This window comes from Gymnodraco acuticeps, unplaced genomic scaffold, assembly GCF_902827175.1.
Source record: "Gymnodraco acuticeps unplaced genomic scaffold, fGymAcu1.1, whole genome shotgun sequence".
Lineage (NCBI taxonomy): Eukaryota > Metazoa > Chordata > Actinopteri > Perciformes > Bathydraconidae > Gymnodraco > Gymnodraco acuticeps.
Window position 1 is genome coordinate 4,393,954 of NW_022990583.1, and position 25,601 is coordinate 4,419,554.

General features: G+C 42.9%; 2 protein-coding genes across 4 annotated transcripts in view; both read right to left on the reverse strand.

Annotated features, from left to right (window-relative positions):
* Positions 1–27: 27 nt before the first annotated feature.
* Positions 28–996, reverse strand: lenep (lens epithelial protein). The gene has a single exon (XM_034227967.1). The coding sequence runs from the start codon at positions 735–737 to the stop codon at positions 513–515; it is 225 nt and encodes a 74-aa protein (XP_034083858.1). The 5' UTR covers positions 738–996; the 3' UTR covers positions 28–512.
* Positions 997–1,286: 290 nt separating this feature from the next.
* shc1 (SHC (Src homology 2 domain containing) transforming protein 1) overlaps positions 1,287–25,601 on the reverse strand; it is a 28,552-nt gene continuing 4,237 nt past the window's right edge. The window contains exons 2-13 of one of the 3 annotated variants that reach the window (XM_034227954.1): positions 10,962–11,126; positions 10,657–10,727; positions 10,161–10,224; positions 8,918–9,037; positions 7,686–7,739; positions 7,272–7,323; positions 6,368–6,494; positions 6,122–6,269; positions 5,575–5,632; positions 5,111–5,227; positions 4,260–4,516; positions 1,287–4,106 (exon numbers count right to left, since the gene is read on the reverse strand). In XM_034227954.1, the coding sequence (XP_034083845.1) occupies positions 3,978–4,106; positions 4,260–4,516; positions 5,111–5,227; positions 5,575–5,632; positions 6,122–6,269; positions 6,368–6,494; positions 7,272–7,323; positions 7,686–7,739; positions 8,918–9,037; positions 10,161–10,224; positions 10,657–10,727; positions 10,962–11,123 (1,359 nt within the window). In that variant the 5' untranslated portion in view covers positions 11,124–11,126 and the 3' untranslated portion in view covers positions 1,287–3,977. Of the gene's footprint in view, positions 4,107–4,259; positions 4,517–5,110; positions 5,228–5,574; positions 5,633–6,121; positions 6,270–6,367; positions 6,495–7,271; positions 7,324–7,685; positions 7,740–8,917; positions 9,038–10,160; positions 10,225–10,656; positions 10,728–10,961; positions 15,905–25,601 lie in introns of those variants that run through there. The other 2 variants (XM_034227952.1, XM_034227953.1) reach the window with 2 other exon arrangements.

The following is a 25,601-nucleotide window of genomic DNA, read 5'->3' on the forward strand; positions in this document are numbered from 1 at the left end:
AAATGAAAAAACATGCAGACATAACGGTTATCTTTTTTCTATTCATCAGTTCTTTTATTCATTGCACACCAGTTTGTGTTGTACAGTGAACACCAGGGCTGCCATTCCTCAAGTAGTCAGATCAGCAGGGTTGAACTCAGGAAACTCTGACCCAGTCTCTCAGTGAGCATTTGAAGCTTCTGAAAAAGTGCACGTGTGTTTCCTGGAACCCAAGAAGAGCATCCTACAACCACTGAAAAACAGAAATAAACATTTTTTCAACACAAACTATTCCCCATAGAAATGGCTGCTTTCTAAAATTGAGATCTTCACTCTAACAGTAACATAAATTGCAATATAATCAAATTAGACTCAAGTAGTTTGTTGTCATATGAGACAAAACTCATACTTGCCAATGCTTTGCCAGAACTGCTGATCAAACACTCCATTCTCAATTAAATAGAAGTTGGTTGAAATAACACTCAAGGAGCCGTCGGAAAAAAGTGAAAATCAATGTTCAACCACTGGATCTCTTAGTCCAGGATCTCTTTGATGCACCAGCAGCAGAGCAGAAAATAAAGGCACTCCTTAACCGACTGGATAAAACCGTAGGTGACGTTTCCTCCCAATAAGTTCTTGCCTCTTCCCAGACCCATGGCCATGTCCCGCAGATTCTGTCCCAGAGAGGAGGAGGGCATGGCCTGAGGAAGAGGACGCTGGGGATGCATGGCTCCGGAGAGAAAACGAAGCAGAGGCATCAAAGAGGCCAGCCGACGAGAAGAAATAGGAGGTGATGTCTGACAAGTTGAATCAGACTGTGCCAGTGCAACAGCTGAGGTCTGCTTCGTATTCCTGCCACAGTTAGCCCCTCTACTTATAACCTCCTATACAAGCTGCAGGCTGCCTCCATCCTGCTTTTTCGCGACTGTTCTCTGCTTTCAAACATCCGCTGATTGATTAAAGGCCTTGTTTACCTTTGCTTTGCACTATTCCCTTCTGTTGTATAGGACCCCACACTCTCTCCCTGCGCTCTAATAATCCCTGAATCAGCCCCCTACTACAGGCTCATCTGTTCACAAACAAGAGGGTTCCAGTAGCTCCAGTACAACTGCCACTGCACCCTACTCTTTGTTCAGGACAGTACTGTATGTGACAGGCGATCATACCTTCCAGCAGTGTCTGCTTTGTTGTTTATTTTCCAAGTTGTTTGGTGTACTTTTATAGATAAATGAAGTTATCTTATAAATAAAGCCTTTCCAACAAAGGGCCACACCCTCAGGCCTAACACAAACTCACAGAGAGAGATGAATGATATATGTATTTATATATGCAATCTATATTTTCAGATACAGGTGTAAACACAAATGTTTCCCTAAAAACTTAAAGTACTAAAAAACTGAAAAACAGAAAGTAAAAATCAATATCTTTGCACGCTATTCAAAATTAACCTTTGGCTTTCACAAATTAAAAAGTACAACAGCATCATCAACACTATCACCATCACCAACAACAAACAACACATTAAAAAAAAGGATTTTCATGCAACAAAGGCATCTGTGATGAAGGAAGATAACACGGGACTGGTTCACTAATGATGACGAGGGTCCAGTGGGTCAGCTTATGAACACACACTCACAGTAATGGCAGATATTAAAGCTCTGGTTTTCCCATCTCTGACCTACAAAAACCTAAACAGGCAGAGTGTGTGTGTCTCATTGAGCCAGCTGTCAGTCAGGTATGTGTATGTGTGCATTACATATGAACCCACTTCAGGGTCTGACGACTAGTTGACAGTTAAGGTTTAGCTTAAAAGATCCCTTCTCATGTTTCAAGAGTTTGGCATCGACTTCTTTGACAAGTTCAATTGGATTCAAAAAGAGCTACCTCAGTGCTGTGTTTTTTTCTCACATAAGTTATTAAGGATATGAAAACAATAATCCAACACTGAACTGACCAATCAAAAGTCTATGTTATTTACAGATGGTCAGGAAATGACCCCTCCCTCCACGATGACATCAAGTATCTGTGACTATAAGCTGAATGCAAAAATGTGCATCAGAGGAGATTGCCATCACTGGATCTGTGTGTGAGTGTTTATTGGAGTGTCATTTTTGCAAAGTCTTTGTTTAACTGTGTTTAACTGAGAGGCTTGTGTGAGATTCTCCTGTAGTCGACTCTACTACATTTGAATTAAGTACATAAGGTGACTGCATTGAAGTGACGTGACTGCATTGAAGAAACAAGGCACAATTAAAAAGATATAAAAAAACAACAACATCATCATCATGAACTGAGGAAGGAGAAATAGAGAAGGACAAAAAAAATAGCGTGAACTTCTCCCCCCTAAATCCTCAAAGTTTGTGAAAGCAGCACACTGAGGAGCAACATTTGGCTTGACATTAGCAATGCTCCGAAAACAGGTATGTACTTTTTGTTCAGTTACCTCCAAACCACCTCATTTTCTTTTTTCAAAGCACATTATTCCCTCAAGTGATTGAGAGAATAATAAAACTAAAGCAACATCACGATTCACAAAATCACCTTAACAGTTACAATGATCATTTTGCAGAGGGAGAGTAATTGCATGGACTGTTCAATGTTTGCCTACATTTAAAGCACTCTTTTTTTTAAACTACTTTGCTTTCAGTCATAATCCTCCGTAAAGATATAAACCATAGATTGTCAGTGCAAACACACACTAAGTGTCAAATGATGCATCTCTTAACATACTTGCTATTGCGAGTTTTTTGGTGACATCAATGCACAATTAACTTACAAAATCTCAGTTTTGATTATGTAGTCAAACACAACACCTAGATTCTTCTCCCCCCTAAATCCAATTTTAATATGCATATTAAATCTAAACTTGCTCCCAATGCTGTAAGCCTACATGATAGATAACTGCTGATAGTTGTCATGGCTTTCTCTGCTGTTGGCAACCAATTCATGTTCTTTGGCATGACAGGTGGTGCAGACCGTGTGTGGTTTAAAGGTGTGTGTGTGTGTGTGTGTGTGTGTGTGTGTGTGTGTGTGTGTATTTACAGAGGGATTAGGGAGATACAGCTGTTTAGATCCTCCTCAGAATGTCCTAGAAGTAATGAGTCCCAAGATAACAGTTACCCAAAAAAAAGGACGTGGTCGTTGGCATAGCAATCCCCCAGTTTTGCATACAGGCTTTCATCATCGCCAGGTATCACTCCAGGGGTCAAAGTTCAAAAGTCCTTAAAAGGGGAGTGGCTTGGGGCAGCCTCCTCTGATTAGGTTGGAAGCAAAAACTCGTTTATGCATAATCCCCAGGCTTTTTTTCTTTTTTAAAGTCAGGTTTGCTGCTGAAGTGCTCCATTGACACTTGAAGTGAAGAGTTTATGTCTCTGGAAAAAACAATCATTACCATCCAGTTCCTGTTTTGCCAAATATGCTCCAGCGACAGTGTGAGGAGGGAAATCATTTTGTTGAATAAAACAACACACGGCTACAAGCACTGAAAATCTCATTCAATGTCCCATTAATGCTCCTTTCTTCATGTTTGAGTCCTTTTTTTTTGTACAAGATTCCACGTATTAGTTCTTATTTTTTTCTCATAAATTGCATGTTATTTTTTTTCTTATAAAAAAAAATGCATTTTGTTTTCTGCCCTGTTTTAAAATTAACAAAGGGCTCCTCCCTGGTTCACAGTAGGCTGTTGAGAAATTGCAGCGGTGCTTCTCCGTGTTGGAGGGGTGCGCCTGAAAAGAGTTGGGGACTGCAGGTCATAGTTCAGCTTTCAGAAAGGAAAGGAATATGTAGCAACAGCAGCAAGTGTGTGATTTACAGAACAATTATATTTTTTTGGCTTTCTTTGCAGTGTTGTGAGCATATTTATCATTGTATATGTATGTATGCGTCTGTGTTTAGTGTAGTGTTGCTGTGTTTAAAGCATATGAAGGTGTCTTTGTCTTGTGTTGAATTGCTTCAGGAGTGTGTGCATTTGGTGGAGTATTGTATTGGTTTGTGTAACGTTAGGCTCTGCGCTCTACTGGCTGTTGCAGACACACTTCGCTACCAGCAGATACGATGGGGAGTCTGTTGTCCATGTGGTAACTGATCAGGTGACTCACACTTTCAAACCGATGGTCTTTTGTGCGGACCTAAAAGACATAAAAAAGTGTTAAAGGCACGTTTAAAAAGATACAAACCTATACAACCATGTGTTAGGAATACAAAATGGCCAATTCATGCTTCTTCCTCCTCTTTGTAATCTCTCTCGCCCCTTATGATCTCCTCCCCCCTTCATGACTCACCACTCCTTCTGGGTCGACTAGTAGCAGGTGTTTGGGCTGACCCCCCTGCTGTCCCGTGAGGACATACTGTCCAGGCGTGGTTCCAGACTCTCGCACGAGGAAGTCTCCATCGCGGGTCAGAAGCCTCTCTGCCTCCCTGCGACTCAAGCTACCGTGGAACCAGGACTCGCACTGCAGCTGCTCCACCAGAGGGGGTGCCGCTGACACCGAGTTTGGACCACCATGTCCAGAGACTCCCAGGGCATCGTCAAATGGCTCTATAGAAAATAAATACACATATAATTGCATTATTTTATTGTTTATGCACATGTATAGGAAGACTCATGTTCCTCATTTATTTTATAAGGAAGATGATTGGACCTTATCCAAGTGAAGCGCATGGATTGACAGATGCATGCTCTACTCTGATAGTGGACTGTGTCTCTAATGTGATAAGCTTTATGCAGTCAACCAATCATGTAACATAAAATGCCCCTGTAATGGACAAAGGCACTCTAATTCCCTTATCTTCCTCCAAGACTGCCTTCTGCGGCCAGCTCCACTCTTCAATTAGCCTTTCATATGGAATGTAAAGCACACACTACTCTGCTCGTCTCCTCAGTCAATAATTAACCCCTATTCTTTCTACATGGTAACATAACTGCACATTTGTGCTACCGGTATTTCTGTTCATTAAGCTTTCAACCCACAGAATTTGTAATTTACAAGAAATCATATAATAACTTATTTCAGTTATTTAATTTCCCTGCACTTATTCAGTGTGTTTTTAGACAGCAGTCCATTTCAGCTTCATTTATCAAGCTGGTGTGATATTACTAACACATAATAGCAAGACTGAGTAAAGCACTTACTCATGTCAAAAGCATCTCTGTGAGCATTTCCATTGGCTGCAACTGGGAGACGGGGTTTGTCAACGTTGACGTATGAAGGGTCATCGAACAGTTCTCGTCCCCCTTCTTTGGCACCCACTAGAAGAAGGAAAGGAAAAAACAGGTAAGCGACCTTAGCACAACTTTTCCATTTCTTCCTTTGCCATGCACAGTTGATAGCTTAGTTACAATTAGCATGGGGGTTGTTGAGTTACGGGACAACATGTTGTGTGCAGTCAAATTGACCGTGACCATTGTCCACCAATATCTATCAGTTCATCATTGAGTCCAATTGGCTGTTTGTGCCAACATGGTGGTCGCAAGTTTATAGATTGAACAAATAAAGAAAGACATAGTATTGTAAAAAAACGAGTGACTGAGTTCTATCATAATTGTACCTGGATGAAAATCTGTCCAGTGCCTTACAGAGACAGGCAGAGACTCACCTGGTAGAGGCGGCAGAGGCTGCTTGTGGATGTCATTCTGGCCTGGCTGTCCATACGGCTGCAAACACAGAGGAATAAAAACAAATAATGACTCATAACCACATGTGGGCTTGCTCTTAATAATAATAATAATAATAATAATAATAATAGATTTAATTTGTTAGCGCTTTTACCGAAGACGCTCTTGTGTCTATATACACAAATATATTCCTATTAATAGGGTTACAAAGGGTCACTGTCAATTTATATAGCACAAACAGAGCAACTCATATTATTGGTCTTTAATTTTCTCGTCTTGATAACATTTTGAAGCAAGGTTTTTTAACTGGTGTATCATCTATTGACTGCAGTATAAGTATAGTTTGGATGTGTTGAAGCAGTATCTGTTGCATTTATTTATTTTTATTTAGCCTTTATTTATACAGGTGTAAAATCTCATTGAGACACAAGGTCTCATTTTCAAGAGAGACCTGTTCAGTGGTAACACTACCACACCAAATGATCATCCAGTCATCAAGGAAGGCCATTTTATATGCATATTTCTCACCAGCGTGGCACCCGGGCGGGTCCTCATGTCAACCAGTCCACCAGGGGGAGGCTGTTTTCCAGGGAAATTATTATAGTAAGGGACGTCAGGAGGCTGAGCAGCCTCTTCATCTTCTTCCTCCCACGCAGAGCCGTCAAACGGAGCCATTCTGAGACAGAAAGAGGTGATTAAAACAGATAAGATGAGACAAAATACAAACACAGGCTCATGTTTTGGGCCCGAGTGAGGGACATGTTTTGCATTTACCTGTCGTGAGGTGTGACCAGTTTGGGAGGGTTCTTTAGGTACTGTTTGAAACGCAGTTCAAAGGCCTGGCCAATGGTGCTGATGACTTCCTGGGCTAAACCCTCTGAGCACTCCAGGATATGACAAGCTAGAGAAGAGGAAGCACACATGACTAATAAGGAAGCTGCAGCAACATGTACTTGCATGCAATATGCAAAGATAGAGAAATATTTGGAATTGCAAGTAAAGAAGAATACAGTGCATTTTCAGCAGCAGTACATTCTTATATGTGTCTTGAATAATGACACTTAGGTAGTTATAACTGAATTGCATAGAGAACACGAATAGTTCTAAATATAATAATATAGTTTTAAATATGTCATTTTTCTGTTGCTCCTGAGCTAAATGCGAAACAGGGAATTTTATTTTTAGATAGTTACATTGAAAATCGAGTCACATGTTCACATATTTAGCATAAGAGCATGACTAAAGCAGAATATGCCAAACAATTAAAAACAGTTCTTTTATTTGCTATGCCTATTTAGTGTTCAATGTACTGTTTCTTCCTTCACTCTGCACTCTGAGTCTGTAATGTCTCAGCTCTAGTGGGCGACTTCTCAAATTCAAAAGAGGGTAAAATATGAATAAAGCCATATCATTAATTTAATAGGATTCATTATAATTTCATAAAACATCTTGTTCTCATTTATTTACAGCATTATACAGAAGTACATGTAGTAGCATTTTCAAAACATATTTCACCATCCAGAGACTGAATGTAGATAGAAAATGTGGAACTCGTGTATCGAAGGATCGCGGTCAGAGTTCTGCTCAAACCAAGGGACTGAACAAGTTGAACATGACTTCAATATGATTTTTTAAGAGCCTCAGATGCTGCCTGAGTGAAGGTGTCCTTTCTGCTCACCTCTCTGGTTGACTGGGTCTTTGGCCACATATGCTACGTACTCAGCCGTATCCTGAGGGAGACAGGGTGAGAAAGTTAGGAGGGAGGGTACACAAATATCAGAAGGAAAAAGTGAAGGGCAGGTTTAAGATAGAAAGGTTAAACAGAAGAATAAGAATAAAGAGATCAAGCAAAAGCTGCTGTCTTAAAGTCAAAACAGAGGTTAAAAACATACATTGAGCTGAAAGAGAAAAAGACAGGAAGTAACAAGATCAAGGTTGAGAGAGAAAGACTGCAAACCAGCGAGGCAGCAACGGAGTGAGTGGCATTCTTATGAATAGACAATGACAGAAGACAGGAAGGAAGGATATGCAGGCTGAAGAAAGATGGAAAAAGGCCAGAGTGAGATTTGAGCTGAGCTAGACAGTGACTCACTGGGTCTCCTCCAGAGGCGAAGGAGATGGACTGCATATGATGGTTGGCGATTATCTGTGGAGAAAAAGAGAGAGAGAGAGGGGGGAGAGAGGGAGATAGAAGGAGAGCACGTGGGTGACATGAAGTATGTGGGAAGTGAGATGAAAGCATGTGGATGGAGAGACAAATGTGGAATCATTACTGGGAAAAGTGCTTTTCCCTCCATTGAGAAGCATCAACTGCAGCAGAGATACAACTAAGTGGGACAGCACATGGAACACCTTTTGAACAGTCTACAGCAACCACCCATTCAGGATCAATAAAGACATCAACACTGGCTAATGCTCTGTGCACAATGTGCGGTCTATGTCTGAGGCTTTATTTGTGAATGGTTGTATGTGTATGGCATGTTTCTTTGTGCACTGCACTATCCTGTGCTGATGCCACAAAGAAATAAACATCATTCAGCAGTTATTAACTCATAAGCGGAAGATCACTTCCTGCCCCGTGGCGATGCAGGAATGAAGACGATGGTTGAGAGTAGTTTGTGCTTCATCCAAAATAAATGAGGCAAGGGAAGAAGCCTATTACTTCCCTGGGCATCTTTAAAGGGTCACAACACATACAAATATAACCTTGAGTTAAGTGGATATTTATTAAGATATTTTCTTGATGTAAAGTCTAAAACATATATTTTTTTAACAATTCAAGTACGACTTTATGTGGGATTCAAGCTAAGTTAAATCTGATGTTTATATTAAATACAGAGTAAAAGTGACGGATATTATGTTATTAAAGCTTTAAAAACATTCTTTGAAATGATCATAAAACGTATGTAGTTCATAATAGTATATATAATTATGATAAATAATAATCAGGCGTTTTACATAGTGTAGCCAACTTTAAATGACAAACAATATAATATTTTTTTTTAAAAATGTATAAAGTTACAATCGTATAAAAACAATTCATTTCTAAAAATCTTTTTGAAGTTAGTTTTTATAATCCTTAAATCCACATGAAATACCTCAAGCAGAGAGATCTTCAGGCTTGCTCTGCTTCAGTAAACTGCACAGGCTTAGTGCTCTCCATATACCAAACACACCTCTGGCTACAGAGCTCTAACTATCAGACGCATCTCTGACTCAGTCAAATCTCTGGAGATCAGGGACAACTCTACAGACACCAACAGAGTTTTTTAAGGAAAAATACACAGAAAAGCAGCTTCAAGTGTGAGCTGGTTGTAGTCTAACCTGTTTGCAGTCAGCGGCCAGAAGGTTGAGGCTGCTGGTGGAGATGGTGAGGGTGATTGTCATGCCGGCAAATTGCAGGTTACTCTTCCCCAGGATGGATGTCATACAGCGAGAAGATGGCTGAGAAAGACAGGGATTTCATCAATGAGTAACAAACAAGGTGCAAAAACATAAACAACAGGCTTTTTTTTGTACTCCAACATGGCACGTCGTTCATTGAGTCCCCACTGTCTTTGCATGAGCCTGTGGGCGTATGTGTGGACATGCCTGTGTGTGTGGGAGTGGAAGAACAGCTGCAATTGTAAAAATGATCCTGTCTCCAAGGCCAACTGTGTCCAATGAACATCTAGCATACTGAAGGCTGGGCCAAGAGCATCACTCAGACCAGCAGTCTGCGGTGACCCCGAACAGACTGTCGAACATATAATAACCACCTGCCCTTTATATAGACCACCCTCGGAAGCCAGCCTCTTCGACGTAGGACCAGAGATGCGGGCATGGCTACACAACACCGAGTTGGACCTCTGACGTTACACGAAAGAAGAAGAAGACCAGCAGTGTTGTGCCAGCCTGTTCATCCCAATCCTCCTCCTGCTCTCATCCATATTTGCCTCAGAATATTTGGCGTGCGCTGTGAGAAAAATAGCATCAGGGCAGGATGCACATTGCTCAGCCACATTAACCTCAGTCCAGCCAAATCCGAGGGACTAGACTGCTTTTATTCTAGTTTACATCCTTAACTAGATGTTGTCTGGTGCGCCAGACATTCCTTGTTTAAATCCTACTCCGACAGCGGGCTGCTGGATTTAGCCACCTGTTTTATTGAGTGTTTGGGTGGATGTTTAGTTTTACAGGAACACATGGAGTCTTAACGCAGCAGACTCTCGACTGCATCTGCGTCTCTCTAATGCTTCTCTGGCCAGACAGTGGCTCCACACATGATACTACTCCACCTCTCCAGCCTCCCTTGTGACAAGAGGGTGGGAAAAGGGAGACCGGAGAGTGATTGGTAATTACCTGCGAGCAGGCCACTAACCGCAGAAGAGTACAATCATCTTAAATCAAGATCTGTTTTTGTGTGTGTGTGTAAGGGAAAGTGTGTGACTGAATAGCCAACTGACCACAGAGTGGACAATCAAGCTAAATCCAGCTCTTATCCTGAAAACCCATTCCCACCACCCACTTAAGCCGTATAAATAAATAATGCCCTGTAAGGGTGTGTGCTTGTGTACATGTTGTGTACCTTTCTCCGGCGCTGGGCTCCTTTGGCTCCGGGAACGGCCTCGCACACCACGGAGATTGCCTCCCTGAAACACAACATGCAAGAATTACAATAACATGTCATTAATCCTTACACCTTCTCGGAATCACAATTATGTGGACAATTAAGCGAGAGCTGGCAGTGGCTGATTTAATTTATCATCCCTACACTGTGCTCGTCTTTTCCATGGAGACCAACATCACTACGGAAACCACAAGGATTCCAGAACATTCTAATTTAGGGGATGCAAGAGCTGCAGGCGTGCACACACACACAGTCAGACACTAACTGAGTAAGAAACAAGCAAGCAAGCAAAAGCGAGCGGAAGCCGAAGAGGCGGCAAATACACATATGAGAGGTGGGCGGTGCTTTTTGTCTGACCACAGTTCCCCGCACCATCTCGCCCCCACATGCAGCGATGAGAAATTAAGTGAGCAAAATGGCCTGCCAGTGACAGAGGAGTAGTGTGTAATCTCACCTGGTGACCTGAGTTCTGGTGTTGAAGTCCAGCGCTCGCATCGACTGTAGCACTTCCACGCAGCCCATGTACTGAAATAGGAAACAGGAAGGCAATGCATTAGCATCAGACATTTCCTGCATCACAGTTCCATTGCACAGATGGAACACAACAGAGGAAGAAAAGCAATGGTGTTTTCTTTTCATTTCTTGAGTCTAAAAATGTGAGAGAAGGCGGTTTATATGCATAGAAAGTAGAAACTGTCTGGACAGAGGGATGTGTGATTATATATTTGAGGGGGTTGTAAGAGTGTGCCAGACACTCACCCGGACACTGTAGGAAACACCGGCGGTGGTGACCACACTGTCGGAGTGCAGCCAGCCGCGGGTGGGCTTGTTGACAAAGGAGCCATGGCGCGTCCACTCGTCTCCTCCCAGCTGCCCTCCTTCCACGCGTGCCCTCCTGGACGCCCCTCCCAGCCGGTTCATGTCCTGCAGAGGAGGTCGGGGAGGGGGAGAAGGAGCGGTTAAAGGGGGAATTAGGTGATGAAAAATAGGGGAGGAGCTGGAGTTACTCCTGTCGTCCCCAGAGGACTCAACAGGCGCATGGGGCAGCTGCAGCCCTCTCGAGGCCTTGAGTCCAGGGAGAAGAGTGGCAGAGACACCCAGGCGGAGGGATCCCAATCTGGGGAAGAAGGAGCAGAGGGTGGTGGGGCTGTTCTCAGCCTGGCGGGGAGAGGAAGGGGGCAAGATGGGAGTGAGAGACGAGGAGGAGAAAGAGGAAGGTAAACCAGGGGAGGGAGTGAGCGGGGTGGCAGGACTGGATGGAGGGAACGATGATGGATTGGAGTTTGTTTCATCAGTTGAGCTCAGCGATTCACTCCGAAAGTGGGTGTACTTGGTTTTTGGGACGAGCTCCATAGTGAATCTGCAGTGTCAGTCTTTAAATCCACACAGTCTCTAGTGATTCAATCAAAGTCGTTATGTCTCAGTATTCAATGTGTTTCTCTATAAGGACACACAGCCATCTGTATGTCTCTGTCAGCATAAGAGCAGCACCCATCTGTCTGGTTTTCTGTCCTCCACTCGTTACCAGGCGGCTGAAACCCAGCTGCTTTAAAAACAGCTGTACCCACGATGAAAGGAGAATGAGAGGAAGAAAAGTTGGATGTCCCAGTTAATGGAAGAAGCCGATGAAAAAAGTTTATTTCTTCTGCACCAGTGCATATCATGTTGTCATCAGTTCACTTTTAAATCTGCATCAAGGTTCATGTGTTCCCAGGGACTGAGGACGACAGTCTTAGCTCTCCACAAAGTGTTCGTCTTGGAGTTTTTGCCACAATGTAAAACAATATCTGTGAGTATCTTGACCGGACTTAATAGCCTCTCAGTGAGGGCCTGTCATCCAGCTGTCGGCTTCACCATGGAGAATCAACACAAGTGATTGTCTCTCAACGCCCCCTCCCATGTGTCTTTGCACTGAGGGGTGCGGTCTCATATGTGATGTGTTGACACGTGTGTGAGGCTGTATAAATCTTCCCTGCCCACAATGCTTCTTAAGATTATCTGTGTGTGTGTTGTGGTGTGTACATTCGTGGAAGTGTGAAGCCTTTTGGCAGCTCTATCCTGCTTGACACATGCGTATAAAAATCCTATTAGCAGCCAACGAGGGGATCACAAGGGGCTTGCGCGCATGAACACTCCAGCAACACACACAATAGACAGCTCCAATTGTTTTTCGATACTACAGTGAGCACCTGCGGAGCTGAATTAAGCTGCTAAAGAAGAGAGAGGCTTACTGATGTATGGCTAGCATCCAACGCAGCACGCTTTCTTTAACACTTTCGAGTGCATCGTAATCTCAAATCTTACCACGCGTTCCTGTTTTACTCCCTCTCTTTCTTCCTCCAAATGATATCATGTCCTCTCTGAATGGCCCTGGCTCTCTCCCTCCCTGCGTCTTCTTCTTCTTCTCCTCTCCTCTTCCAGATAACTTCTGGCCCTGCCCCGTTCTCTTTCTCTGCACACTTTCCTCCCTTCTCCCTGTCTCTCTTCTCCTGGAAGCCCTCTCTCTTCCTCCACACAATGTACTCTGCCAGTCTCTGCCTCTCCAACGCCTCCGCCCTCTCCCTCACCACCACTTCCTCTCTCCTCTTCCAGATGATCTCTCGCTCCCCCTCACCCCCTCCCTCGTATGCTCTCCCGTTCTCCAGGCTGTCTGGTTAACAGTCCCCTGTATAATATATTAATGGTGAGCCCTGTCTTTCCGCCTCGCCAACTTTAATATTAAGGATCTAGAGGCCAGGCACGGTCACCTATTTAGACAAGTAGAAAACAGAAAAGAAGCGAGTATAAGACTGGGCCGTTAGAGTTTGGCCCGTTCCTGACTCAAGTTCCTGATATGGCTAAAACAAGTGGCCTTGGTTCAAGTGTGTTTCCAAAACTGGCCAACTCTGTAAGGATGTTTTTTTTTCTAGAGCACCATTAGTTAGTGGTAAACTGACTCTGAGATGTTGTCTGTGTCTGGTACAGTGACACACTCTGCAGTAGCACGGTGGTGATGTAACACCAGAGAATGTAGGTCATTGGCTGATGATGACTACCGGTGGGCTTGTGATGGTAATGAGACCTGAATTGTCCGGTTTGAGCCCTCAACCCAGCATTCCCTGAATGGTGCTGGATTCTCCTGGGAGTTGAACTCACCAAGCTGGAGAGGCTCAAATAAAACTGTTGGTATGTTGAGTTTTTATTTGCAGCTCTCTTCTCACCCTATTACTTGGTTACTGCGTGGTTTAAAACAACAAGCCCAGATTGTAGTCAGTTTCCTGAGAGAAGAGCTTTGACTCAGCCCTATATGATATTAACAAGCCACATGTTATACTCTGGAACCTTATCTAAGGCAGGGCTTATCAAGCAGCCGGTTGGCTCTCAGTTCTAGTTCACACTACTGTACAGACGCTGCATAACATCCCTTATTCTGCATAGTCCAACCTAGAAGGCAAACAACAGTCTGTTTACAGTAACAGTCTCTTGCAGAGTCCAACTAACTAAACCATGTGCAGCAGTTTGACCTCAGTAGAAGGTAAGGCAGTCCGGCAGAAAGCTGGCTGGCCTACACCTCAGTGCTGTTTACGCACCTGTTATATTTAAAATCTATTGACCTTTACTCCCTGAAAGGAGAGCAAGATTTACACCACCTTGCCTACACCACTTACACAACTCTGTGAATCTGCCACCGAAGTTTCAGTGATGCCAAGTGAGGAGGTTGACTTTTCCACACACTAACATTTCCGAAGTTAACTGTGTTCAAAGAACTACGCACCAGCTTGTAGTGGGCGCTGAATGCATGGTAATGGAACAGTCGCCCACACCAGTCTAGCACCACAGAGGGATTGTCTAGTAATTCTAGCTAGTCATCCATCTGGTCCTGGCCAAAAAGCACCATGGAGGTTAGTCACACTAACGCACTGCCAGACAGGGTGGGATGATGGGAAAGACACCCTGTATTTGGACAATCAAAAAGCAGGCACAACAAACAACACCGTCTGTCACACACCTAATTCAAACAGAAATTAGTCTTGAGAGGGAATTAGTTCTTAAAAAGGCAAAAGATCCTAAATGGACACACAAGAGGAAAATCAACACAGGGATGCTGAGAGTTTCAATGCCCTGCCCGAATTGTTTAAGTGCACAGAACACAATGTAGGTCAGGTGACTGCAGGGGAAATGACCCTCTGCAGGAGGATAAATCCTGACTCACCTACACACAGACCGTCACAAAGACAGTACTAATGATCAGTGATTAGTGGCACAGCAGCTGCACTGAGTGACATGTACAAGTGACACTGCACGATAATCTCATTTATGCAGTCATTCCTGATATTGGCAGCTTCACTGATGAAAATTGTAGTTGCCGATAAAGGTGAGATCAGGACAAGCGGGGCAGCGCCGATTCACACTAGACTAAAGCACAGAATGGGGAGGGGGGAAACAGGTGACCTGAAACAACCCTGATTCTCGGAGACTGCTGCGCTCCGAATAGACAAAGGATGTCTAGTAAAGAGAAAACATTCTGAGAAAGAAAGTCTCAAAAAAACCTTAGTTTTTCTTATCTACACAACATACACAGTTATCCTAAGGGAACAGCACCGGTTTTAAAATACAAGACACAAAAAACTACTTTAAATCTTATTCTGTCTGCAGCTGCTGCCCGTTGCTATGGCAACAGACATTAAAAAGAGATGCCTGCGGAGGAAATTTACGGAGAAGTCCCGACAACCGCAGAAATCTTCGGACAAAGAGATAACTGCTTTGTCAAATCACATGACAGCAATTAGCTGCTGCATCAAAGGCTGCACATGGAGCTTGTTTTCCAACAGCTGGAACAACTAAAGACTCAGAGAGAGATCAATAGGTTACAGGAAATGATCAAAGTTTGACCGGCGTCGCGCCAGCCATAAAACCCAATCAATGTTGACATCCCATGTCGGCTGCATGCACTGATTCCGACTATGGCATGCAAAACTGTTATATCAAAAGAACAATTAGCACTTTCCTAATTACAGTATAAACAACAACAGCCACACAAACCACTTACTTCTAAAAGACAACACTGATGTTTAGAAAAGTTGCATAAAACCCTGAATATTCTCAGCAGCAGCTAACAAAGATAGTGATTGTATAACGTCCTGCAGAGAATGCTCATAGAGAATAGAAAGTCATGTCACAAAGAGTCTATGTTTAAAAAGACAAACAGAAAAGTCATTCAAATAGTTTTGGATAAAGTGAGTCTGATCAATTTCTCTAAGAGTTTTTTTTGTGAATGGCTAAATAAATAGTTCCCTTTTTTGGTTTAAAAAGCATACAGTTGATCATCCATGGTGATTCATCTAAAGCTTCTTTTTTACATGAGAACCACATTAATTTGTAAACAGCCTCAGACTGTCCGGTCTTCTGTCCTCTCCTTCCTCTTTCTGGCTCTCCGTCCGTCCACTCCCTGGAAAACGTGTTTCTCCTCTGATCCGCTCGATTAATTCACAAAGTCACTGCCGGCAGCTCCTCTCCATCTATCCTCCGTTTGGCTGCCTCCTCTTCTCTTTACTGCCCTCCTCTGTCTCTCCCTCTCAGCAGATGGTGTGATGGCAGTGCTGCCAGGATGGATAATGGCACTCCTTCATTGTGCTCCTCTTCTACCCTCTCGTCTGTCTCTCATTCCCACTTTCCTTTCACCTCTGTCTGTTGGAGGGACGCGCACGCTGTCTGTCCTCCCCTCCCCTCCCCTCCCCTCCTCTCAGTTTGGGTGGGTGAAGCTGCCTCCCATTTTCTCTTTGACTTTCTCTCTCTCTCTCACACACACACACACTCGTGGCTGGTGCCTCTGCCTCCCCACCTCCCTTTCTTGCATCCTTCCTGTTTCCTCCCCCTTCCCCCCACCTCTCTGCAGCCTCACTTATTTAACAGGGTACATGTGTATGCACAGTAAGATGCTGCGCTCCTGCACATTAACGCACACAATCCAAGGGGGAGATGGAGATGTGGCTGAAGGGAGGAAGGGGTGAGGGGAGAGGGGGAGGAGAAGTGTGTGTTTGTGTGTTCATGTTGGCTGGTCAAGTCTCCTCCGTTATTCATGTTTGGTAACCTGAGAAACAGAATAAAAGAGGAAGGGAAAGAGAGAGAGGGAGGGATGATGGCAACAGACAGGGGGAGAGAGTTCATCCTCCCTCTATGGGCTGAGAGTGTAACATGAGGTCACTATTTAACCTTGATGAAAGTGGACAAAACAAAAAAAAAGGACAAATATGTTCCTTCACATAATAAACAGTCTATGTTATTACTATAACTACAGCACTCTAGGGGGAAAAGGACAGGCAATTAGCAGGCGAGCTCAATAACAAGCGAGTGATTCTGTAGAGTCAAACAGAAGCAGAGGTCCCCACAGAAAGGTCCCGACACTCAAGCGTTTCTGATAAGATGGCAGTATAGTGGAAAGCAGAAGAAAGCACACATAGGGTGACGCGGGGACACAGCAGAGTGGATAGCAAGGAGTCCTCAAATGACACCCCAATGTTCAGTCCCTGCAGTACTACGTCTGGCCACTACACCATCTTGTAGTGGTTAGTTAGTAGTTAGTAGTTAGGTTAGTGTGAAGGATGAAAAACAGAGAACTGCAGAGACCTGGGGCGTCATTTAATATCCATCCCCATACAACACACAGTGAGCAGCAGGACCCTCCACCCTAACCTGCACCATGCCTGTAACCAGTGAACACAGGACACACTGTGGCTTAGGGTTGATAAGAAGATAATACTGATTTATTAAGTGCATCTTTATTTGCTCTATTACATTACTCAGCTGGCAGTTTATGAGTTACATCCAACTAAAAATAATGCAGTCTAGAGCAATAATCCCACAAACGTAAGCCTCCATGATCATAAAGTTGGATCAACACCTTTTTTTCTTTTTTATATTCTGTACATTAAAATCTTAATAAATGTAGGATTTTTTTAAGGACTCTAGTATTAGACTGCATTTTTTAAACTAGATGTAACTGGCAACCTAGTGTAGTTAATGATAACTCACTTAAACTGCAATAGATTAACATACACAGAGCTGCACAATTACTCATGATTACACACTGTGACTTAAGTTTCCAGTTAAACACGAATCTACATTACTGACAAGCTAGCTATTGTGGTAAAAAATAAAATAAGTCTTGAATCCTCTGTAAGTGTCTGGCAATATACTGTATTCAGTTTACTGCATAATGTGCTTTGTTGAGAATCGGTTAAATAATGCTTCTGCTGCCCCATAGAAACCAATATAAATGGGTCACAGATAGCTCAATTTTTTGATTTTAGTCTTAAACTATTACAGTTGAATTATAATGAATTAAAAATAGAAATGCAGGGCACATCTGGAAGAACCTTGATTTCATGATATATTAAGAATTTAGAATTATTGTACCACTTCTAAAAACTTCAGTCTTGTTCATAACTAGTCACATTTAAAGCATATTTATCTGTAAAAACACCCTCTTTAAGATAAGTGTGACAAATATTTACTTCAAGGATTGTTCATTTACTTTTGTTCAGCCTTTAACCTATCCTTATCTCTGAATCCTATATAAAAACCTGTTTATAACTGATTTACGTTTCAGAAATGAGACCTGAGGACCTTTCTATTTAATATGACTTTGTGTTGAGAAGGAACGACCCCTTTGCCATGGTGTTTTTGATTAGCTGGTTATATCATTTGAATGTCTTACCATATATTCGATTGGCCAACACAAGCTGCCTTTAAGTCTGTGACCCTAAAAACACCAAACTGCACATCAGCATACTGTACACACAATACTCAAGGAGCCAATCACAGCACACTGCAATGCCGCCCTCGTAGCCATGTGCCTCCCAGCATGCTTTGCTCCCAGGATCAGCTGTGGAGAGGGTCATGGGACCTCCTTGATATGAACAGCCCGGTTGGTTCAGCACACAGAGACGCAACATTGACAGACAGAGCAAGAGCAAGAGTGAGAGGAGAGAGGCAATCATCTAGTGTGCATGTTGAAACACACTGTGGAATGAAAGGAATTAACTGAAAGGACCGTGTGTGTAGGATGTTTGTGTCTCAGCCTGCCCAACGCAAGTCCACCAGTGTGTGCATATTGTTTGTTATGCAGGCAGTACATGAATAACTGTAAAAGCTGCATCGAGTCAGTAAGATGAAACAGTCGGAGACAGGCCGAGACAGAGCTCAGGATCTAAAGCACACACGCTGCAGGGCCAAATCTGCTGTCTGGTCTTATACTGTCTGTCTGTCTGTCTGTCTGTCTGTCTGTCTGTCTGTCTGTCTGTCTGTCTGTCTGGTCTTATACTGTCTGTCTGTCTGTCTGTCTGTCTGTCTGGTCTTATACTGTCTGTCTGTCTGGTCTTATACTGTCTGTCTGTCTGTCTGTCTGGTCTTATACTGTCTGTCTGTCTGTCTGTCTGTCTGGTCTTATACTGTCTGTCTGTCTGTCTGTCTGTCTGGTCTTATACTGTCTGTCTGTCTGTCTGTCTGTCTGGTCTTATACTGTCTGTCTGTCTGTCTGTCTGTCTGTCTGGTCTTATACTGTCTGTCTGTCTGTCTGTCTGGTCTTATACTGTCTGTCTGTCTGTCTGTCTGGTCTTATACTGTCTGTCTGTCTGTCTGTCTGGTCTTATACTGTCTGTTTGTCTGTCTGGTCTTATACTGTCTGTCTGGTCTTATTCTGTCTGTCTGTCTGTCTGTCTGTCTGTCTGTGTGTGTGTGTGTGTGGGGGGGGGGGGGGAGGTAATCTGATTTGTCTGCCTCTACATTAGGTCAAAATGAGCATAGAAGAGAAACGGGCCTAGTCACTGACCTTTTCCCAATTGGACGACAGCCAGCCTGAGACACTGTCTAACATCAGTTAATATTATGGAGACAAGAGAGACAATGATGAAGATGATGAGCACAGAGGGAACAGCGGGAGCAGGCTTAACTGTCAAGGGAGAGCCTCTCTGATTGGAAAAGGTGTACACACACACACACACACACACACGCACACACACACACACACACACACAACACACACACACACACACACACACACACCACACACAACACACACACACACACACACATCACACACACACACACACACACACACACACACACCACACACACACACACACACACACACACACACACACACACACACACAGCAAAATGGCAATCACATTTTCAAAAATTAGGGGTGAGGGTGAACATTAGATTGGACAGGCATTCAGCAGGAGGCTTTTCTCCTGGTTTCATAGCTCACCACGTACACAGCAAACATGTGAGCTGGCTATTTTGGGTCCACCACCCCCTCTAACCACACTCCCAGATCTCTATATCCTTCCATCATTCCCTTCCTGCTGCCACTCTCTCCCTCCACTTACAACTTCCCTCTTGCTACAACCGTTTATTCGCCATTAAGAGCGTTACTTCTTTCTTTACTACTTCAGTTCCCCTGTTAATCTTTAACACCAGATTTTGTAGCAATGAGTAATACAACTGTTAAGTGCCAAGAGTTAGAATGGAAAGCTTTGTCAGGTCTTGTTTGCAGATTCTATGATCCTAAATGTCCTGATTTAAGAAATAGCTTTTATACTCAATTTATACTATTTAATTTCAGCAGTCTCTTTAGGTGTGGTGTAGCTGCTTAAGCTAACATATTACAAGCTGCTTTTTTTGTTTTGTGAAGACATTCCTAAAAGGCAAGGTATTGAAAGTACTATTTTAACGTAACGTTTTATAAAAAGTATTTTACATAAGATTTACATTTATTCATTTGGCGGACACTTTGTCCAAAACGAAGTACAAAAAAAGAAAAGTGGATCAAAGTGAAGCTTTGGCCCATTGTTCCATGTCCCGACAGGTATTGTGTTGATACTATTATCAAAGAATGCATAACAACACAGAGTCATAGTCTGTTACTTTTGCCTAAACTTTTAATCAGACTTTTTTTAGGTTAAGGTAAAAATGAAGACTCTACAACATAAACAAATTAAATCGGAAAAATATGACTAAATATAATTGTAGATAAGAGATGCAATTGTGTTTGAGTTCATCTTGCTATATCACTGCTTTGGTTTGTATTTTAGCAAAATATGTTGAGGTAATCAAATAACAGAGTGGAGAATGTAGATAAAAAACAAATATCACAATATTATTTATTGACCAACTACATTGATAATGATATGTATATAATTGTGATGATTCGACTATTATTATAGAAAAATAATCAGTAATGCATATGTGACGAAGGTAACTTCGTCACTATGGACTGACGGCTTCAGTCTGATGATTGTGTGCACCTGGTGTCCTGTGTTGTCTCCTCCCCCCTCACCTGTGTCTTGTTGTGCTGATTAGAGTGGGTGTATTTAGGGTCTGTTGCCCTGTCTGTTTTGGAGGCTGGTAGGGTGTGTGAGATCCTTGAGGCTGGTGGCTGTGTGCACAGGAACAGCAAGATTGAGGCTGTGTCCTGTGCTCAAGATTTTAATAAATGCCCACGTCGGCTTATATTTTTGGACGTTCTGCCTCTGCCTCCTTGCTTGGTCTGGGCCGCTCAACGGTCAGCTTCACAATTGGTGTCAGAAGTGGGATTTGACCAAGTAAGGAGGTGAAAATTACGAGAGGAAAGAAGAGGGACCAAAGAGAGAAACCGCAGCTGGGGGTGGCTATGCCTGGAACGGACCAGGGGGCCACGGCTGTTGAGGCAGCAGGAGACGAGAGACAAGCAGCAGGAGACGAGAGACAAGCAGGAGGAGCAGCGTTTGCAGGCCGAGGAGGCGGCGTTGAAACCGGGTGGCTGACTGGTTGTCCCGAAGCCGAGACTGTAAAGACACTGTGCTTCCTGGGGAGAGGGGGAAGGAAATGTGACAAAGGTAACTTCGTCACTATGGACTGACGGCTTCAGGCTGATGATTGTGTGCACTTGGTGTCCTGTGTTGTCTCCTCCCCCCTCACCTGTGTCTTGTTGTGCTGATTAGAGTGGGTGTATTTAGGGTCTGTTGCCCTGTCTGTTTTGGAGGCTGGTAGGGTGTGTGAGATCCTTGAGGCTGGTGGCTGTGTGCACAGGAACAGCAAGATTGAGGCTGTGTCCTGTGCTCAAGATTTTAATAAATGCCCACGTCGGGTTATATTTTTGGACATTGCCTCTGCCTCCTTGTTTGGTCTGGGCCGCTCAACGGTCAGCTTCACAGCATATAATGATTTAGTGGGTTAAGGTAGCTAGAAATCACATCACTTTGCTGTAATTCAGCCTTTTAAACCAGGAAAAGACTAAGCTTAGGTTGTCATATTGCAGTAAAGACAATAAACAGTACGATATCATATTGTCTCATTTACTTGTTTATTGACCAGCCCTCGTTTTAAGCGTTGCTTTAAAAAATAAGTTGTATTTGTAATGTATCTTATTAAAATAAAGAGTATTCTGCATTTTAAATGCCTTATGCAGAGCCGGCCCGACCCATTAAGCGACATAAACGGCCGCTTAGGGTCCCCTATAGCAAAAAAAGAAAGACAAAATAATAATAATCTCAGTACACCGTCGCCGTGATAAGTATGTTTAATTAATGTTGTTAATATGCCTAGATTACCTACTCTCAGCAGGTCATGTATTATATTATTGAGTCAATAATATAATACATTAATCGTGCTTTACCTGAACCTCATCATGACACTAGAGAGGACGGCAGGAATGTAATTTCCCGTGTTCAGTGAATGCAACAGAGGCAAGACACCAGACCAACCAGAGAGTTGAATGGAAATAAACATCTGTCTTATCGGCTGACAGGTAGCCTACCTATCATGTGAGCTGTGACAATGTTTAAACTGTCAGTCGGACTCCGAGTTTTTGAAGATGGACATAATAAATGTTTTTCTTAAAAAAGACGACAATTCTCAAGTAGTTGATCACACAACAACCGCAGAGCCACAGGTAAACAAGGTATGTAAATGTCAGTAAACTTCCAAGTTATGCGAACATGTAAGCAAAGCATAAATTACAGCTACGTTGACGTTACTTTGAATCGCGGGGGTAAGCTAAACCGTTAGCAAGTAGCTATAGCTAGCCAGATATATTAAAGGGGACCTATCATGCAAAATGCACTTTGTGATGTATTTTATACATAAATATGTGTCCCCGGTGCGTCGGGGGAACTCACGCAGCGTCAGAAAATAAAACCCTCTCTTTTCCTCCGTATCCAAATATTTTAAAACAGGGGTACAATGAGCGGATACAGATTGGCTGCCGATTTGACGTCAAATCGGCAGCGGACCCACAGAAAATTGCTATCAGAAACAATGCCTGACGTGTTTTGGACGTAATCTCGTCTTTGTTTACATTAGCAAGCCTCGCTAACACTCAGAGCTAACCTGTACTGTAGAGCAAGGGTTCCCAACCTTTATTGTGCCAAGGACCGGCAGATACATTACAAAAAAACTCGCGGACCGGTTGTCAATTTTAACTGATTTTAATATTTACTCACCACCAGAAGGTAGCAACAGAGGCTAATTGTATGTAACAGCCTGAACAAATACTAGAACAATATGCATCCAAAACATACAACGTTTAAAAAAGAACCGGGGTCGTTTTTTTGGCTTTTCGGAAAACCAAAAAAACGTGTGTGTGTGACTGGCATTTGTTTTCAGAAGATATTATGATAGTGACGTTCGTTCCGGTGCGCGTCCGACAGCATTTAGCACTACATCGAGATTAAGATTAAACTAATTTATTTTGGGAACACCCGCATATAGGCTACCTATGGAGTTAGCCAGATGCGTGTAAATGACTGTTCATGGTCATTTGAAAACAAATGCCGGTGTCGGACAGACACAAACACACCGAGCTGAGCTGAGCAGAGTACATACACACACACACACACACACACACACACACACATCATGCGCCTTGGTGACTGGACATCTCCTTCATAAAACTAATAAAAATTGGGAGTAATCGGGGAGTTTGATGTGTGTAGAGATGTGTGTAGAGGTGTGTGTGGTTAACACGTAGCAGCCTGCAGTCACTCTTAAACTGTTCTGATGAAGGTAAACACAGCGAAGGCGGTGCGTAAAAAGGCACCGCTCTCGGCGCGCTGGTGCTGCACTTCTCAGAGGCAGAGTATACGTCCCGCTGCCTCCTGATGCTGCTGCTGCAGACATTTCATGAAGTGAAGGAGGTTTTCCTTCTATAAAACAGCTGTGGTAGCATACCGTGAGAGTCCCGGACATGAATTCATAGATCAAGGCAGACTGGTTTACAGACTCTCCTGTTTTGCCAATCCGGTGCTTAAACAAATATCTCTACACCCCTGGCCGACATGTCCTTAAAATGAAGTCTGAGTTTGAAATATATCTCAAATAATGTATGCACTGCCATTTCCCCACATAAACATAACAGTCTGCAATTAAATGGTTGTCTGCTGTGCGCTCCTCTACTTGGCGCACCGGTAACTTTCTCTGCGCACGAGAGGCTGAGACCCTGAGCCGCCGAATCCCTCGGAACATCATAAAAGCCATTTTCAACGGTTTTCTGGTGAAAGATTAACTAGGCTACTGGATGAAATAATATGACTGGTATAGGTGCAAAAATTAAACACTTTTTGAAAAAAATATTATGATAAAATATTTGTATATATTTATAATTCTCCAAATATTACGATAAACTCACAGCTATTTCGCGGCCCGGCAGTAACACCTCCGCGGACCGGGGGTTGGGAACCCCTGCTGTAGAGCACATGTGTTTAAAAAGTAGGATTTAAAAAAAATGAAACTCACCTCACCAGAAAAAGCATTTGAGCTCCATACTGTTTCAGAAATAATCTTTGATGTGGTTTAGAACAGGATGGCGTTTTATCACAGCAGAATTTAACTTTATCTCCGGTAGAATTCTGATCAGGCATTAGCTCCGCCTCTTTTTTATTTTTTTTAAAGGTAAGGACCCAAAATCCGCATTTCTCTAACAGGGCTGCAAAAGAGGTGTATGAGCAGTATGAGGCATGGCTACAATGGGTGAACTGTTTGGTATTTTAAGCAAAAAACTTCACAGATATGTTTTGTATAGGTATGGCCCTACAATATATTTTTCCAATATAGCATAATAGGTCCACTTTAAATAAACACTGTCATACAATCTAAATGTTATGTTTTTTAGCGTTACCTGGTGATTTAAAAGAAAGCTCTCTGGGAAATGTTGACTTACTGTTCGACATGAAGCTAGAACAGGGGTGGGCAAACTTTTTGGCTCGGGGGCCACTATGAGTTTTAAAATGTGTCAGACGGGCTGGGCCAGTAGCAGATTGGTGAAAAAATATTTAGCTGTCCACTCCTCATTATACACTCGGCACTCATTGTTGATTTTTCTTTTCTTTGGTCCACTCATTGTTACAGATGCAGGTTCAAAGGTGAATTAGGCCGCTGTAAAGTTTTCATTGTCTGACTGTCACACAAGCAGCTGATAAATATCCCCCATCCCCATATGTGAATGTGTTTTAGTCTGAAAGCTATTTGGCATCACAACGCTGTTATGAAAGTTTCTCTGGCACAGTTGATGTTAGCATAGTAACCGAAGCTAATCAGACTATCTTGACTACTTGTTGCAATCATATTGTGGCATAAGCCGTTTTCTACACCCATATTTTACCGGCGTAGTTTTCATTATGATTTTACTTGTGATGGCCACATGTAGCCCATGTATTGATTCCATCCGATAGCTGCAATAATACAAAACAACAGGAAAACGTCTGCCTCTTCACAATGGTCAATAACAGTGAACGGATGGTTATTAAAGTAAGGTCAAATAAACATAATCACACTAAGCCTGGTTAGTGTTGCCTGACTTTATATAAGTGTTTTTTTATAAGTGTGTGGTCGCGTTCTAGTCACTTTGGTCAGCGCTACTGCTTGTTACAACTTGTATTCGCCGTACAAGTCTAGAGTACGCCATCTAGTGGGATCAACTGAAATGCCGGGTATTGCAGGAAAAAGGCCAAATGAATGCGGTCTTTACTATAATTTGGACAATTTTGTACCAATATTCGGCGGGCCGGATTCAAAAGCCCAACGGGCCGTATATGGCTCGCGGGCCTTAGTTTGCCCATGCCTGAGCTAGAAGCTACCATACAGTACACAGTTGATCCTGAGTCCTGTCAGTTAAAGTGTTTCATAGTTAGCTTAGCTAAGCATCAACCTAGCAATGAAATATATGGATGTTATGTGACAGTATGTCTGAGAAAAAGTCAACTGAAATGGTGGCATAATTGCCAGTGCTTTACGTGTCGATAGCATGTTTGAATGTATTTGCAGCAGTAAATGTGTATGTTTGGCCACTGGCGGTGCCATAATAACACCTGAATTTAAATGTGCAACCTCTTTTTGTGACAGATTTTTGCATGAAATTATAATTCCTCTGAATGATATTCC